The sequence below is a fragment of the Schistocerca nitens genome, chromosome 8 (genome assembly GCF_023898315.1).
Source record: "Schistocerca nitens isolate TAMUIC-IGC-003100 chromosome 8, iqSchNite1.1, whole genome shotgun sequence".
Classification (NCBI taxonomy): domain Eukaryota; kingdom Metazoa; phylum Arthropoda; class Insecta; order Orthoptera; family Acrididae; genus Schistocerca; species Schistocerca nitens.
In genome coordinates, this window is record NC_064621.1 from 424,425,974 (window position 1) to 424,444,675 (window position 18,702).

Genomic DNA, 18,702 nt, shown 5'->3' on the forward strand with positions numbered 1-18,702 from the left:
CATATGTAAAGAATATGTAAAAATCTATCACAAAGATACACATAATAATAAATGAGTTCTTTATGGATGTGGAAAATATTTTGCAACTTATACTGTAAAGAAAATTTAAAGCAAATTTCGTGTGATGAGCATTCTAAAATAGTATTGTCAATGGAAAAACAAGAAGAAACTGAAGCTAATTCTAAAAAAAAGTCTTCACTGTCAAGAAGTTAAGGGTTTTAGTTGTTTTTACTTAAATTTACCAACAAAGGACAAACATTCATGTAGATAGAAGAGTTGTCGTCAACATTATTATAAACTACGATAGAGGATGTATAAAATTATTAGAATTTCAATTGACGATGTAGATTCTATAATGAAAGGACAAATAAGCAACCATAAGTGTATTTATTGTCAAGAACTTAAAGAATTTAGTTGTTTCTATTAAAACAGGGACAAACACTCGAGTAAATGCAAGCCTTATCAACTAGAAGAAAGACAGAAAAGAAAAATAGAGTGTATGTGTGGAAAACAAATAGTTAAAGTAATCTCAAAAAGCATTTACTGACAAAAATACCGTGAAACTAACTAAAAAAGAAATTTCTACATTTGAAACTTTTTTGCAAAAGTAATGGTTCCTGTCCTCAATAAAGGGAAGCCTTTTTGAGAGAGTTTACAGTCGCTCAACATTGTGATTATTACAGAAGGTATGATTTATGTATATTTAGGAGGCTTGGAAAATCTGAATTAATTAACGCAATCGTTTCACATAATTTGCCACCACCTGACAGGGCTCTCAATAGATTGAAAATATCTAAACTGAAAGCCAAAGCAAAGAATCTTGGTATGTCAGGGTACACAACATTAATGAAATCTGAATTAATTAATTCATTTGAGTTACAGGAGTTTCAATTTCATTCAGAATTATTCGAAAAGACCAGATGAAGACCAGAACATGCATCTAATATAAATTATTTTGACAGATTTGACGAAGACATTATTGAAAAATATCGACCACCTAGCGAGGAAAAAAATAGTGACACTAATCATATTTGTGTGTTCAGCAGTAAACTATTTCAGCATAAAGAAGAGGCCAAACCAATAAAAAATAAATTTGATCGAGATTTAACGAAATATTTTTAGCATAGTCAGTTCACATCTGATGAGACTGTTGATATAGGAAGTACATCATTTAATATTAAAATTTTAGGAATTCCTAGACGTAGTGGTGGTAATGGTAGAAAAATAATAAATGTAACTTAAGACAAAAATTCTAAGAGATGCACCACAAGAGGAAAAATTATTATAATCTGTTCTTCCTGGAGCAGTAATAGTTCCATTAACATACCATAGAAATAATGTTTTGGGCAGAGAATTAACTACATGTGGGATTAAGAAAATTAGAGAAGGAAATAAATATAAATTACAAAAAGATTTAACTTACATATTATGTAATCAGTTGAGTGAATACAACGAAGAAGAGTTGAATCTGGATGACATTAAAAATGTAGAACAAATATTGTATATCCAAATAAATGTTGTATGCACAGAGTATCTCAATTCAAATATCTATAGTATCACCTCAGAATGAGATAAAGAATTATCTGCATAAAGATCACAACCATTTCGATATAATTAGCAGTATTACGGCTTTCTTGGGATCATCATACTTCTGCAATAAATGTAACAAACAGTACATATGTAAAACAGAGTAAAAGTCTATATACTATGGCGATTTATTGTGAAAACTTCAATAGATAATTATGTACTGAAGAATGCTTAAACAATCACCAAGAAGTATGTTATACAGCTTATAAATGTGAAAGGTATAAAAGGATTTGCTTGTGTACTAAAAAGATCAGTGTGGCTTTAAACTTCCAAGAAATGGTAAATAAGTACCGACAATTCGAAATCATAAATGTTACATGCAAAGGAAATGGGAAAAAGGGGGCATTTGTGAAAGAAAATCTGGTCACGATCTTATAGTTCAAGGTTGTCCAAATTACAATAAAGAACGTTGTTATATTAACAGAAAATTCCAAAATTATTATGTTTACTAATGCTTTGAACGGTGTAAAATAGTTGTAAGTAAAGGTGTTAAATGTTGTGAAAAAGGCTTCTCTGGGATAATAAATTGTACCAACACTGAAAGATATATGTGGTTTTCTTGCGAAGCTCAACAAGAAACTGGCATACATATTCTGAATCTCATCTCGTACAGCTCGCAATTTTAATGGTGACAAATATAAATTTAATACAAATGATGAATTCTGTCATTGGATGATATCTGTTGAACATCGCAATTATACATTCATAGGTCACTAGGCTAAAGGTTACAATTCCCAATTTAGTTTGAAGTACTGTGTTGAAAATACAGGAAAGCCATATACTATCCACACAGGAACAAAACTAATGTTACTGGACATAAGACAGTTTGGTCTAAAAATTATAGTAATTTGGTAAAAGGTTCTCTGAATAGTTAACTAAAAACTTTTGATTTGAAAGATCTGAAGAAAGGCTACTTCCCTTATTGGTTCAATACACAAGAAAATTATGATTATAGAGGACCAGTTACTGATACTCAATATTATTTTCATGACACTATGAAGCCAAAAGATAGACAAGCATTTCTCAAATGGCGTAGCTCCAGAGGCAAAGAAAATTATGTGTTCAATATGAAGAAAGAAACTGTTGAATACTGTAATTCTGAAGTAGATGTTTTGAGGAGAGGTCATTCAGAACTGAGAAAACTGTTTGTAGGAATAGTTAATACAGACCTGTTGTGTTATTTAACCATTGCTGGCGTTTGCATGGCGATTTACAGATTTTAATATTGAGCTGAAAATGCAATTGCTGTATCAGATAAAGAACAGAAACAGAACTATAGTAGAGAATCCATAGACTGGTTAAACAGTTTAATCAATAACAATATCTTGCATGCTCTTAATGGTGGCAAAGTAAGAATAGCTGTAGCAAAAGTTGATGGATATGATAAAGCAACTAATACCATGATTGTTTCTGGCATAGATGTAAAAAAATGTAAAGTGAGACAATTAACAACAAAAATAAATAAACAACTGATGTCAATTATCAAAAGACATTAACAAGAAGTGTAGAAATACGAGATTCTGGACATTATTTTGTAGATATATGGGAATGTGAGTATAAAAAACTTAAAGAATTGAAACAATTAGCAGCAGTTGTCGAACCATTGAATCCAAGAGATGTGTTTTATGCTTGCTGAAAAAAAATTATAAAATACGGAGACAGTGTTAGCACAAAAATAAAATACATTCATGTATGTAATCTTTATCCAACTCTGCAACATTATAATTATTATCCTGAGCAACATGAAAGAAAAATACATAGAACAAGATTTTATAGTAAAAAATGGTACAACCCTCTAAAATATAAATTATTATCGCCCAGAGGATTGTATCACTCTATTTGGCTTTAAGGGTAAAAATTGATAAAAATTAAAAACTGTTTTTTTTCCTTTGTGTGTCAAATGTGCTCAATAAAAAGTAAATAAATGTCAATCACAGTGATGATGAAAGAAGTTTTATTGGTACTTGGGTAACAGATGAAGTGAAGTTGGCTGTAGAAATTTGATATATTATTTTAATTGTAAATGAAGTTTGAGATTTTAGAGATACAAGCAACATGTTGTCTAAAAATTATGTGTAACATCATATGAAAATAAAACTGGAAACGAATTCACATAACTTCGAATCTGATGAAGAGTATATCAATACAGTTAAAGGGAAATTGGATACTGACTTAGAACCTGACAGAATAAAGAAAAATCCTGAAATACGAGCTGTTGCTGTGATATGTGTTAGTTAATTGTATGGAAAATTTGACAAAGGCAAAATATGAGTAGAACTGAATATGTGACATATGTGCAAAAATTTTATGTGGATGATTTTGGATGATCGATTAGATAGCATACATATAAACTTCATTAATGACAATATGGTTCAAATGATATACAATTCAAAGGATTATTATTTAGAAAATAATACATCCACAAATATTTTACAGCCACATTCCCTACATGAAATGCAATGCTTAGATTGTATAATATATCAAATAAAATTGGAGAACCTGTTATATATTTTGGTACTGATTCGGTAGTATACATTGACAATGGGAAAAATACTGTGAAAACTGATTGTACACTATGCACATGGTCTGATAAATTAGGAAATATCTCGATTAAATATCGAGCTTCCTTCTGGCCCAAAAAGTTATTATTATTAGAAATATGATAAAAAAACAAAATTAAAGGTAAAGGAATTCACCTTAAACTATAAGAATATTAAAATTCCGAATGGTGAATCTATTGTAAGAATAATTGAGAATGAAGTTAATGAAAATATGAAATTGGAGTACAATCAGATAACTAGAACTGCAGATGCTAAAAATCTGGTTAACAAACAAGTTAAGAAACAATTCTCATTTCAGTATGGTAAAAGAGTTGTTTTAGAAAATTTTGATACAGTGCCTTACAGTCATTAAAGTTTAATGAATAATTATTAAAGGTCTTATTTATCTTGTGGGTATGTTTGCTCAGCTATTAAAACTATATTATTCATCTTGTGGGCGTCTTTGTTCAGTAAATTAATTTTTATTACATACAACTGTAATCTCTTTCTCCTATCAGTAATTAGAACAAAATATATAAAAATTAGGTAGTACTATTTTGGGACTACCTAAAAAATACATAAAAATTTAAAATCTTCTTCTGGAAATTCGACCACCATTTTTATTTTTTATTTTTATAAATTTTATAAAAAACGGCAAATGTCGGTAAATTATCTGCGTGTGTGCTCAATCCACCCAGTTATTATTATATCAAAAGTAAGGGAAACAAACAGATCGGTGTTATAGCACTATAAAATGCTATTTCTCCAGTAAAAAGGTAAAATAATAAGAACCACAAATCGAAATTGTATGAAAGTTCTCCTGAATACTTTGTCGATCTTAAATAAAATATGTTTCAGTTATTCATAAACATCTTTCACATTTATCAATAATAATAGGAAATTCCTTCCTTTGATTATGATGAAGAATGTTATTTTGAGCACAACATAACAAAAAGAATTATTTTAGGAAAGTAATTGCTTTGGTTACACTAAAAGCCAACATGTTACATGATCAAGTAACTATTATTACTTATAGAATACAATTTATATCATGTATGGATATAAAATACACAACGAACGAACACTGAAAAGTTGACGATTGTAATTATGTATAAGGCAAGCTACCAAACTAACAAAACAGCAAAGAGAAGTAGTCAGCTCCAATTATATCTCTCACACATTCATTTATATTTCTTTCCTACCAATTCTACCAATGCTGCCGGTAATTCTACCATTTCCTGCTACCAAAGTGTGGTTTTGACAGTGCGAAACTGTTTTTAATATATACCTGAGCCCACAGTTGCTTCATTAATTGTTACATTTATCAACAACTAGATATTCAGTTTAGAAGACTTGGTGCTGTTGCAAACGTCAAAGGAAACCAAAATGAACGTCATGAACCCACAAAATTTGTCATATTTTAAAAATACTAGAACGCTGTACCCTCTGTGTTGTCTTCTGTATCCCCACCCTCTCCTCAGTTTCCTCAAACTACTTTGCAAATCTGAGTCTTAAGCTCGAATATAAAGAATCCTTTGTCTCCACAATTACCACCAAGGCAACAGGTCCTTGTGGAAATTATTTATGTCTGAGTAGCACCTTCCAATCTCTCTCACCTTCCAATCTCTCTCTCACCTGACACATCTACAACCTAGGAACCTTCCGCTGGTTCTGTGACTCTAAAAGTGGTCCTGAAATCCATTCATGCTACCAGCTCCTTCCTTTACTCTTAAATCCTTGCATCAGATCAAGGTTCAAATACCAATCCCAACCTCCTGACCACCATAAAGCAACTGTTACTCCATTATGTTCCAACCCTCAAGTTTATATGTCACAACTGTTTTTACTGTTCTAATTTTCTGGTGCCATTGTTACTGAATTTATCATGGTAACTCTTTTTTTGAAAATGTAATTTTATGCTTTTATAAATGTACTCAGGCAAAGAAGTGCTATCCTCTCCTCCTCCAATAATATGACAGATGATGTAAGAGGAATGAAAGAAGAATGTCATCAACATTTCGAATAAATTAAACAACAACAGCCTACATTTGCAGACAAATGGTGCTAGGCACCTTGAAGATAGCATCATTGTATCCAACGATTCCAAATTCAATCGCTGTATGGTGCACTTTAGCATCCAATACATCCTCTCTCAAATGTTCACCACATCTAAAATAAAACTGAAGACTGTCGTTGTGTAAGAACATATCAACATTTTATTTCGTTAGTAATGATAACAACAATAATAATAATAATAAAATTAATATTAGTTTTTCATTATTTTTTAAAATCATTACTTCATTCCACATTTTCCACCCATCATTAAGCTAGACTGACGATCATCCCTGATCATGCTACTACAGTAGTTTAAGGTTTTCATTGTGATACATTAATTTCAGCTACATTGCCATCTTCAGTTCATCTGCGAAAGTTACATAATAGTTTTTATATATTTATGAAGTTGGTTAATCGTATTTTCGTATAAACAGATTTGTTACTTATGTCTTTGTATCATTGGTGGTCGCTGTAACTCTATATTGTATTACAGTGTGCTGTAGATTAAGGACTATTATGCTACAATCTGTTTTGTGGTTTGCTGTTGTTGCTCTTTGTCAACTTTCATAATTTTTAAAATTTGAGGTTTCATCGTCAGATTTGACAGATTGACCTTATACTAGTGTAGTAGCGATCTGTATTTAATTATATGTCTTTAATAGGTATCTCCAATATTTGCACCAGAAAAATGTAATATTGATACATAACGTAATACATATGAAATTATGACCCACTATGACGTCACTTCTTCTTGCTGCTTAAAGAAAACTGCCCCATCACAGAAAAACTTTGCAATAACATACAGTGCTTTCCTCTATGAGCCCTTGAAGCCATCAAAAATACTGTTTTCCGCAAACCCAATACTGTTTTACCTGCTCGTTAGCGTAAGTTCCACCTGCAGTGAAGTCCATGATTAATTACTATCTCAGCATGTCTACAAACATGTAGTCTAGCTTCCACCCCAAATACTCCACAAATGATCTGCACATTCACCTCATTAGCCTATTATCCTTAAACTCTTTGACCCTGAGGTAGCCTCAGACCATACAAAGCATTTGGATCACCTAATGAAGCTAAAATCCCATTCTCTTGAAATTATATCTCCCAAATGGTTCCCTTCCTGACAAACCTTCCGCCTTTTGTTTCTTAAAATCATTGCTTCATTCCGAGACTTTCACCTACCACCAAGTTTGTTCGATGATCATCTCTGTTCATAATCTTCTACGTTTTCTAGCTACATTCTCCCACGCAGGGGCGTAAAACTACATCCCTTTCTGACGCCCTGTTTAAGGGGCTCCGGAAAGGCTCAAAATCATGAAAAGTTGAATTTTTACTTTTTTGCGGTTTCTGAATATGCAGACTATTACCTTTTAATAGATATATAATTTATTCAATTCCGAATACTACAACTATTTTTAAATTTTTTTTGAAATGTGTTCTACATGGGCGTGACCCACTGTGGCGCTGTTAAACTGCTGTCAAATGGTGTTATTATTAACGTCCGTGTTCATCAGGTACATTTTAGTTATGTGAGATAAAGTATGTGTTGTGGCTAACCTGTGATGGTTCAATATATATCGCTGGTGTGATTGTCGATTGTTTCATGTTTATTTACTCTGTCGTTATCTCGAAAATATTCGTAATTAATTCTGTTTCTTGAGTCTCTGTTTTGTTGAAGTATAATAATGAGTAAAAGTAAAGTTATTAGAAATCCTCTGAAGGCTTTTAAGAAAAGGAGAAATGTTGGAAAGCCAAAGGTATGTGTTATTACTGTAAACAATAAAGACGATAACCAAGTGAGTGAACCTAACCTCTCAAGTACACCTGCCCATAGCAGTCAAAGTGGGAAAGAAAATACTTCACAGAAGAAGCTTGGTTCAATGAGTGAAAACTATGAATGTTTTATGGGCGAATCGGATGTGAATGAAATATTTGATATGTCGGTTCTCAAAGGAATTTTTTCAAACTGTGTAAGATGTATTCATTGTAGTGAAGTTGGTCTGGAACTCTCCATAATAAAGCACGTAGGACTTGCTAGTGAAATACAACTGAAATGTGATAAGTGTTCATATATGACCACCTTTTGGAACAGTGTTGCAGTAACTGCAACTGAAGAAAATGGTAGCAAAATCTACGAACGCAACATTAGATTTGTTTATTCCTTGCGTTCAGTTGGTAAGGGTGCTACTGCAGGTGCAATTTTCTGTGGCATCATGAATCTTCCAAATCCCCCAACCAAGTTTACGACCTATAATAAATTAATAGGGTCTAAAGTAGAAGATGTCTGTATAGAATCTATGAAGAACGCTGTGGAAGAGGCAGTAATGGAAAATAATGGTAACAGAGATTTGACTGCAGCGTTCGATGGTACCTGGCATAAACGGGGACACACATCTCTTCATGGTGTAGTATCTGCCACCAGTATGTATACAGGGAAAGTTTTAGATGTAGCAGTAATATCAAAGTATTGTAGATGTCAACAAAAATATAAATGTACACATGAAAATAATTGCAAAGCTAACTATAGTGGCAGTAGTGGAGGAATGGAAGTGGCTGGTGTTGCCAGTATATTCCAGCGTTCTGAGGCGTGTGATAAAGTGCGATATGTTAATTACCTTGGTGACGGTGATTCTAAAAGTTTCAAACATGTTCAAGGACCGAAGCCCTATGGTGATGATGTTGTAGTGCAGAAATTTGAGTGTATTGGACACGTACAGAAGCGAATGGGAACAAGACTTCGGCGACTGAAAGCTTCGTACAAGAAACAAAAACTCAGTGATGGTAAAGGGTTGGATGGGAAGGGAAGGTTAACTGACAGTGTAATTGACAAAATACAGAACTATTATGGAATGGCTATTAGGCAAAATACACAAAGTGTCGACGAAATGAAGAAGGCTGTTTGGGCTCTTTTTTTTATACTTCTTCAACCGATGAAAATCCCCAACATAGATTGTGTCCCAAAGAAGAAGACAGTTGGTGTAAATATAACAAAGGATTGGTAACTGGTGAAGTGTACACTCATAAGCATAGTCTGCCTCATGCAATAATGGAGGTGATAAAACCTATTTTCAGAGACTTAGCAGCACCTGAACTGTTGAAAAAGTGTATTCACGGAAAAACTCAAAACCCCAATGAAAGTGTAAATAGTGTTATATGGTCGAGAATCCCCAAGACTGTATTTGTTGGAATAGAAACACTTCACTTTGGTGTGTATGATGCTGTTACGACTTTCAATGATGGCAACATTGTAAGGTGCAAGGTATTTAGAAATATGGGAATGAAGATAGGTTCTAACATGGTACGAGCAATGCTTGCTTTAGACAAGGAACGCCTTAGGGCTGCAGACAGGGCTGTAAAGATTCTAGAAATACAAGCAAGAGTAAACAGGAGGAGGAACAAGAGGAAGCTGGAGGAGGAGTTTGCAGAGGATGAAGATAATCCATCCTATGGACCTGGAACGCACTAAAAAGTTAATCCAATCTTTGTCGCTCGATTCCCAAAACTTTTAATTTCTCATACTAATTACATGTTTTCTAAGGATCTTCCAAACATATTTGTTTCAAACTTTCAGTAAATGTTACACAGTACCTTCTGCATAATTTAACACAGCCTTTTTCCAAAAAACTGTATATTTTTGAATATATAAATAAAAAATTGCAAAAAAAATGTTGTGAATTTTCACTACAATTGAAAAAAAATCATCTTTAATAACTGAACTAAAATTTTGTAAAATCCCTGCGTTAAGTTGTAGCCCATATTCCAATAAATAATCTGTAAAAATTCAACTTCCTACCTCAAATACTTTGTGAGGAAAGATGTAATTTATAAGCGTTATTTTAACATTGCAAGTATAGGGCGTTCCAGAGCCCCTTAATCCGAGGGTTTCGTTGTTGGTCACTCGTTCTTATTATTCCCTCTTGGCTCTTATACGTACTGTATATGACCTGTCTCTCCCTACAGCGTATCTGTTTTTCTCAGATATTCTAACTTATTGCAATATTTTACTTTGTGGAACGTATTTTCCAGGTCGACAAATGCTACGAAGGTGCTTGATTTTTCTTTAGTATTGCTTCCATTATGAACCGCAACGTCAGAATTCCCTCTCTGGTTCCTTTACCTTTCGTAAAACCTAACGGAGTGTCATCTAACACATCCTCAATTTTCTTTTTCATTGTCCTCAATATTATTCTTGTAGTTATCTTTGATGGATGAGGTGTTAAGCGATAATTCTCGCAGTTGTCAACCCTTGCAGTCCTTTGAATTGTTAGGATGATATTTTTCCGAAAATCTGGCGGAATGTAACCAACATTATGCCCACTAACGTGAACAGTCGTTCGCTTGTCACTTCCCCCAATGACTTTAGAAATTTTGGTGGAATCTTATCTATACCTTCCGCTTTATTTGTTCTTATGTCCTCCAAAGCTCTCTTAAATTCTGATTCTAATAATGAGTACCTTACCTCCCCCAAATGGACTCCTATTTCTTCCTCCATTGCATCATTGAAATCTTCCTCCTCATAGAGGCCTTCAGTGTACACTTTCCACTTATCCACTTTCTCCTCTGCACTGAGATATTCCCGTTACACTCTTAATCTTACCACCCTTGCTTTTAATGGCGCGAAAAGTTGTTTTCACTTTCCTGTAAGCTGAGTCTGTCTTGCTGACAGTGGTTTCTTTTCCGATTTCTTCACATTTTTCGTGCAGTCATTTTATCTTAGCTTCCCTGAACTACTTATTTATTTCATTTCTCAGCATCTTGAATTTCTATATTCCTGAATTTCCCTGAACATTTTTGTACTTCCGTCTTTCGTCGATCAACTAGAGTATTTCTCCTGTAACCCATGGTTTCTTCGCAGTTCCTTTCTTTGTACCTATGTTTTTCTTCCCACGTCTGTGACTGCCGTTTTTACTCAGCTGTTGTTTATTGCTGTGTCTATAGCGTTATAAAACTTCAATAGTATCCGGTGATCCCTTAGTACCTCATTATCACACTACTTCATTATCACACTTCATTGCGTATTCATTCTTCCTGACTAATCTCTTAAAGTTCAACCTAGTGCTCGTGGATACACCTTACAATCCAGTATATTATTTTGGAATGTCTGTCTAACCATGACCTAATGTGAAATCTTCCCGTATTCCCCAGTCTTGTCCAAGTATACCTCTTCCTCTTATGATTCTTGAACAGAGTGTTTGCTAATACCAGCTGAAGTTTGTTACAGAACTCAACTAATCTTTCTGCTCTCTCATTCAGTGTCCCAAGTCCATATTCTCCTGTAAACTTTTCTCTTGCTCCTTTCTCTGCAATTGCATTCCAATCTCTCCTGAATATTAGATTTTTATCTCCCCTGACGTACAGCATTACCCTGTTAATATCATCATATACTTTCTCTGTCCCTTCATCTTTGGCTCGCTGCGTCGGCATGTATACCTCAACTATCACTGTCGGCGTTGTTTGCTGTCAATTCTGATAAGAACAACCCTGCGACTGAACAGTTCATAGTAACACACTCGTTGCCCTACCTTCCTATTCATAATGAATCCAAATCCCATTACGCCGTTTTCTGATGCTGTTGATGTTAACCTATACATAGCTGACCAGAAATCCTTGCCTTATTCCCATTTTACTTCACTGACCCCTATTAAATTTAGATTGAGCCTTTGCATTTCCCTTTTCAGATATTCTGCCTTCTCCACCACATTAAAGCTTCTGACATTCCATGCCCTGACTTGCAGAACGTTATCCTTTCGTTGATTATTCGGTCTTTTTCTCATGGTCACCTCGCCCTTGGCAGTCCCGAATGGGGACTGCTCCGGGATCTTCTGGCAATGAAGAAATTATCATGACACTTCTACAGTTACTGGCCACATGTCCTGTCGATATACTATATGTGTATTTAATGCAAATGGTTTTCATTGCCTTGTGCATCTCCATGCCGTTGATCATTGCCGTTACTTCCGCCTTTAGGTGCAGTTTCCCATCCCAAGGTCAAGGGAATTACCTGAACTCTGCTCTTCGGACCTGTATGAAAAAGCAGTTAGTGGAATTAGAGTGACGTATGACGGAAGTCTTCAGCCACCAATTCTGATTATTAATCAAAATGTAAGCAGAACATTTTAATTACTATTCATAGACCTACCCCTTCCCTTTATGTTATTTTTTTCCTTAATATTCGTTGCATTTGTTCTGGGCTGACGTTCCATGACACCCATTGAACTTCATTGTTGATCCATTCACTCAGTTTTTGTAGCATAGAGGGCAGCCAACCCTCTGACTGAACACAGTATGCTACCGTGCCGGTAGCCCGAGATCACAGATACACTCACGATTACTACTGCCTTTTACTTCATTACCTAATAATAATGGGTTCCAGCTACTGTCTCCTCATACGTTTGAACCACTCCCAACATTCGCAGTTCGAATCACCGTCTGTCCAGTCAGATTTAAATGTAGTTGTTTCCCATACCCTTTGAGTCCCAACAATATGAGAAAAAATGTAATTTCAAAATTGATCACATAGTTAATACTTATCATTATAGTAAGCAACTAATATGAAATAAGGGGTAAAAGTTAAGCAATCAGTTCTTTTAAAGATGTTTTTCACATAGGAGCCACTGGGACCTATATTCGCCCATGATTACATGTGATATATTCGAAGGAAATGTCTCATTTTAGGAATACATTTTTAAACATCCATGAACTCATAATGTCTTAAATCAGTGTTTAAACAATTTTGTATGACAAACTTGCTTTTTCTTTTCGATTTAATTATAAAATCGGTAGTACAAACTCATATTATGTTACAATAGTTTAGATCTACCTGCTTTCAATATCATTGATCTCCTAAATATGGCCTACACAAAAAAATCTCATGTCATATTCTTGTAAAATCACTTATGCTTCTTGCTCTGAAGCTATGAGTTACTCCCACAATGCACTACATTCATAGATGTACTTCACTGTATCACTAGAAGCCTTTGTAATAACATCGATTGTTTTATGGGAAAGGCACTGGCACCTCAAATAAAAGTCAATAAAACAGTGGTTTTTGGCACAATCCACTGGAGTTCAAAGTGTTACCACGTATAAGACAGCTGTTGGAGAGTTTCTTTGAAAAGATCATAGATGATTATATCAGGTACGTGATTTCCTTATTCGTACCTTATTTACCAACAATATATTAGATACCATAAAAGAGGAAGCGGGATGGAATCAGGGTATCAGTCATAATTTATTATTAAGATATTTTATTGACATTACGCCATTTAAGGAATTTGACAATTACAAATTGTGGACGAGCCACCAGACAAAGTTTTACAAATACAGTTAGAAACTCAACATAAGCAGTACTCAAACAGTCCTTTAAGAGAAAGTTATAAAAAAACTCAACATATAGAAAAACTTAATATATAGAAAACTTAAGCATAGCGACTATCGATTACTTCTCATAGCTACTTCACCAAACTCCTTAGAACCAGTTATTACATCAAGATGGCCACACTTAAATCATTCTTCACTAAAATACCCTTATAAACTTACTATTTCAATCCGTTAAAGAAGCACTTGTTAAAGGTCAATTAAAATTAATTTTCTATTATTCAGAAAACAGAATTACTGACAAACTTCAGAAATTAGGATTTCCCTGAAAATACCCTGAAAATACATGTAATGACCAATTACATAACATGATAGAACCACCTACATAAAAAATTCGACACTAAGACTGATCTATAGAAATGAATGTTCGCGTCCTCAGTTGTGTTAATAAAAGACTACTAGAAAGAGCTGCGCAAGGAACTCAACAGATGCTATGCATTTTAAGGTTTATCCAGTTGCCAGTCGCTAATATATAAGGAAACAGGTTCGTCTAAGTACAAGTTACATACAATATATATTTATATATCTGCCAGCTTAACCGGCCATGTTGGAAGGAAGATAAATACAAAACTTTGGAAGGCGGTATGTGAACAGCTCCCGATAGTGACCAGGTTCTTAAACACTTCTAGGCCTAGACCTCAGATGACATTTCACTCCCCGCCAAGGCTCAGGCACACTCAAAGGTTTTTGCGAGAATCACAAAGACATTCCAATAACTCTGAATTACAGAAACACTCGGCAGAACCGTTGACTCGATATATGGGTCAGCGTGTAAAGAAACACGTTAGACTACTGACAAATTCGCAACTTTGACCTTAAGCATTATACAAATGGACAACTGTACTAATAGAGTGCAGGCTTTGAAAATGCCAACATAAAATCATTTAGTTACAAGAAACACAGAGCAATAGTAAAACTTCTGAAAAAGCTTTCAAATAACGGCCCCCATTTAACTTGGCCAACTGAACTCTTCCACACCATCTTAAAGTTCGACTATGAAAGTCTCCCATAATATTAAAATTTAAATCCCTCTGACTGCGTCGGTCAACAAAACACAATTACGACCACTTACTCATGTCACGTACACAATACGGAGCAGCGGGTTCCACAGCTTCATCGCTTCACTTCAAATTTTTTTCTCCAAGCTGTCCATGTCGCCAAAACGCCCGACCAACTTCACACCACAACGTATAACGGTCATCACGCTCGTTCGGCAGCCGTTGACAGTCGTCTCCCAGCGAATGTCACGAAATCTCGAGGGTTACCCGTCGAAGGCTAACAACCACCGAGCGAGGTGGCGCAGTGGTTAGACACTGGACTCGCATTCGGGATGACGACGGTTCAATCCCGCGTCCGGCCATCCTGATTTAGGTTTTCCGTGATTTCCCTAAATCGCTCCAGGCAAATGCCGGAATGGTTCCTTTCAAAGGGCACGGCCGACTTCCTTCCCTCTCCTTCCCTAACCCGATGAGACCGATGACCTCGCTGTCTGGTATCCTTCCCCAAAACAACCAACCAACCAACCAAGCTAACAACCAACTCGCTTCGCCCGGCAACCCGGAAGATAAGACACGCGAAAAGTAAAGGTAGCGTAGCTCAACCACCGTCGACCTCAACGAAACATAAACAAAACAACACTGGCGCCAGCACCCCACGGCTCAATATCCTTCTTCTTCCCTCTCCAAATTGAAGCTTATGTTGTGTCGGAAACGTCCTCGTTCTGTAAGGTACACTAACACCTAATATTCCTTGAAATGTTCCTCTATTGAAACTGGAGTTTTGCACTTGAATTGTGCGCTCAACTGCTGTCTGCGCTCGCCATGTTCACACGTGACTACTTTTCTCTCGCAGCGGCGGTGGTGCTGGCGTTTTTCATCAGCTGGGCGCCGTTCCACTTGCAGCGGCTGATGTACATCTACGGGCGGGATGCGCCCAACTTCGAGGAGATCAACGAGGTGATGTACTACGTGACGGGCTGCTTCTACTACTTCTCGGCCACCATCAACCCCATCCTGTACAACGTAATGTCCGCCAAGTACCGCAACGCCTTCCTGCAGACCCTGTGCGGGCGCCAGAAGTCCCGTCCAGGGGGGCGGGGCGAACAGTCCAGCTTCCGTGAGAACACAGTGGTCGGGTAAGCACGAGCACATCTGCCGTGTTTCAGTTCTCTGAGAACAGGAAGACACGTAGAATCTTTCAAAGCACTCTTTTACATGTTATATTTTCATCTTTGAAAAACGCTTTGTCTTATTGCCCAACCAGTAATCTTAGGCTTAATTTTCGGGCAGGTTGAGCGCACCCATTCCCTCTTTTGCAGTGACTCGTGACGTACGGGTGTTGTGGTATGTGATGGAATACGTGTACATACAAATATATAGGATAACATTCATTACTTTATTTTTCGTTGTAAAACTGGTGCTGATGTACTGATGTGGTGACATAGTAATCTTTTGCACAATCCGAGATCCAGGTTACCTTAAATGATGGTGGTGTCAGCCGCGGCGGCCGTGCGGTTATAGGGGCGCCAGTCCGGAGCCGCGAGACTGCTACGGTCGCAGGTTCGAATCCTGCCTCGGGCATGGATGTGTGTAATGTCCTTAGGTTAGTTAGGTTTAAGTAGTTCTAAGTTCTAGGGGACTGATGACGTCAGATGTTAAGTCCCATAGTGCTCAGAGCAATTTGAACCTTTTTTTTTTTTTTTTTTTTGAGCTGAAGAATCGAAGGCATAGTTTGTTATTAAAATATAAATTCTATTAATATATGTGTCCGCTTCTGCAGACAAGTCATCAACGTGGCAGACCTTCATGTGGGGGGGGGGGGCGAATTTGATTTCCAGTACTGCCTGCAACTTTTCGTAGGTGGGAGGGCTGGACCTCGGAGGACTCAGCCTCGTGATGCCAGATGAGCTGCTTCCTAAACGAGTGATAGCGGCTCCAAGGTAGAAACTTCGACGACGGCCGGGAGTGAGATGTGGTGACCCCGTACCCCTCCAAACCACGTCCGATGATGAATGACTGAGGATGACACGGTGGTCGGTTGACAGCCGCATCTTCTTCATATATACGTTTATAATTCCGTTATACTACACATGCCACATTTCGATAAGTAATCTATGTACCACAGTACTAGTGCGTCGTGGATCAAAGTAGGAGGATGGCATCGGCAGCTTCATTAACTCCTGATTTTGTTCGTGAGGTTTCGACTCCTTCAGGGAAGGTTTTGTCAGAGGCTATGTTGAATCTAATTCAGTTTCTTCGGTCTTTAAGTTTCGTAAATCTACTACTTCGGAAGCATTGCAGGTGGATAAAAGAAAATAAGGACGTTCGAATAAACGGTGCTGCATAGGTGACTTATTGGGTAATATTATGTTCTTTAGTTAACTGAAGAAAAATGGAATATACCCCAAAAAATAAGGTGAAATATCAGCTCACTTGTAATTGAAAGTAGTGGGAAATGATTACAAAACCATACGAAAGATCCTGATAGCAGAACAAATGAAAACAAAATGAGAGGTAGAGCCGCGCGGAATGGCCGCGTGCTTTGAGGCGCCGTGTCGCGGACTGCGCGGCGCCTCCCACCGGAGGTTCGATTCCTCCCTGTGGCATGGGTGTGTGAGCTGTTCTTAGAATAAGTTAGTTTAAGTAGTGTGTAAGTCTATGGACCGATGACCTCGGAAGTTTTGTCCCTTAGAAATTCACACACATTTGAACACTTTCGTAGGCAGAAAGAACTATTAACACTGAAATAGCAATATTGAAATTCACTACGGCAGTCTAAAAATAGATAAACAAACATTTGAATCATAAATGAGTTGTGATTGCTGTATTTGGAAAGGCACATGTGTGTGATAACAAGAAATTTTTGTCGAAGGAAGAAGTCATTCATATATGAGAAATGGATGACTTCATTTCTTGAGTGTCAGAATGAAGATGGCGAAAGAGTCAAACGAAGCATGGATCCGCAAGCTATTTCTGCAGTCAACCCTAAGATAACGTCGTCAGGACTGCCACTAAAATCAAGAGCTCAGATGGTCACAGCAGGCACATTCAGTGAAGAAGGGATAAAGGACAAACTGAATGGTATCATAGTGATGCCCAAGCACAGATTGAGGTAGGAAGTCGTGCATGCTCTTCGTAATGGAATCATCCTGCCGAACACCTTAAACAATTTATGGAAAGTGCAGAAAACGAAAATTTAGGTGACGAGACGGCGATTCCAACAGACGTCTTCCCGAAAACGAAATCAGTTTCTTACGATACAGCCCTTAGGGCGGTTAATCAACACGAGTTGATGCGAAGCCATCAGACCTGTTGTAATCATTAGGTATACGATTCAGAGCCATTGGATCATAAATAATAGGCTGAGGGGACTATTGTGCTGTTATAAATGACTTGATAATCAAGCTTTGCCCAGAAAATCTCATAACGGAACTGAGTATAAGTTCTGACTTCCTATGCACCGTGTGTTGTTCTTTAGTGGATACTGGAGCGAGAACCAGATGCCTTTTATGAGCAACGATTTCAGATATTAATTTCTCTACATCTAATACCAATAACTGAAAGTAACACATAGCTTTGTTACTGAATCTGCACCGTCAGATGCTAATTGTACATTTGAATGTAGAAATATCTACAGATACAAAAGATTTATGAAATTGTCTCTCTTCAGTACAATGTCTACTCAGAAGATGTGGAGGCCTGGCCAATATGAAAGTCAGTAAATGTCATTCAGTTGCCAAACAAACAGAATGGGCTCAGTGCATGAATGTTGTAACTTAGTGCACCCGCCACTGGGATCTACACAGAGAGGATGCTTGCATCTCGTAGGCAGCGGCGTAGCCGTTCGAGGCAGCGCTCTCGCGCCACCATGGCGGCTGTAGGGAACACGAATGTGCAAATAGCGGTGAGCGTATTTGAAAGTGCGGCCTTCCGGATAGCAGCCGATGCCGCAGTATATTGTTACGACAAGTTGGTAAATGTCTAAAATCACTTAACTACTTAATTTAATCTAATTAAAACAGATGTTTGCAATCTTCAGCTTAAGAGGTAAGACTTACGGTAGATCTAGCTCAATTCAACGTCCAATGCCTGCACTGGCCTTAGAAACGGGATTTCTTTCTCTGCATAATGCAAGTTCATTATTC

At 36.8% G+C, this 18,702-nt stretch overlaps 1 protein-coding gene across 1 annotated transcript in view; it reads left to right on the forward strand.

Moving 5' to 3' along the window:
* The window catches only part of LOC126198962 (neuropeptides capa receptor-like), a gene marked incomplete at its 3' end in the record, with an annotated part of 1,187,493 nt that overhangs the window by 1,118,629 nt on the left and 50,162 nt on the right, over positions 1-18,702 (forward strand). Inside the window, exon 6 of the mRNA XM_049935612.1 lies at positions 15,411-15,693. Within this exon, the coding sequence (XP_049791569.1) occupies positions 15,411-15,693 (283 nt within the window). The remainder of the gene's footprint in view (positions 1-15,410; positions 15,694-18,702) is intronic.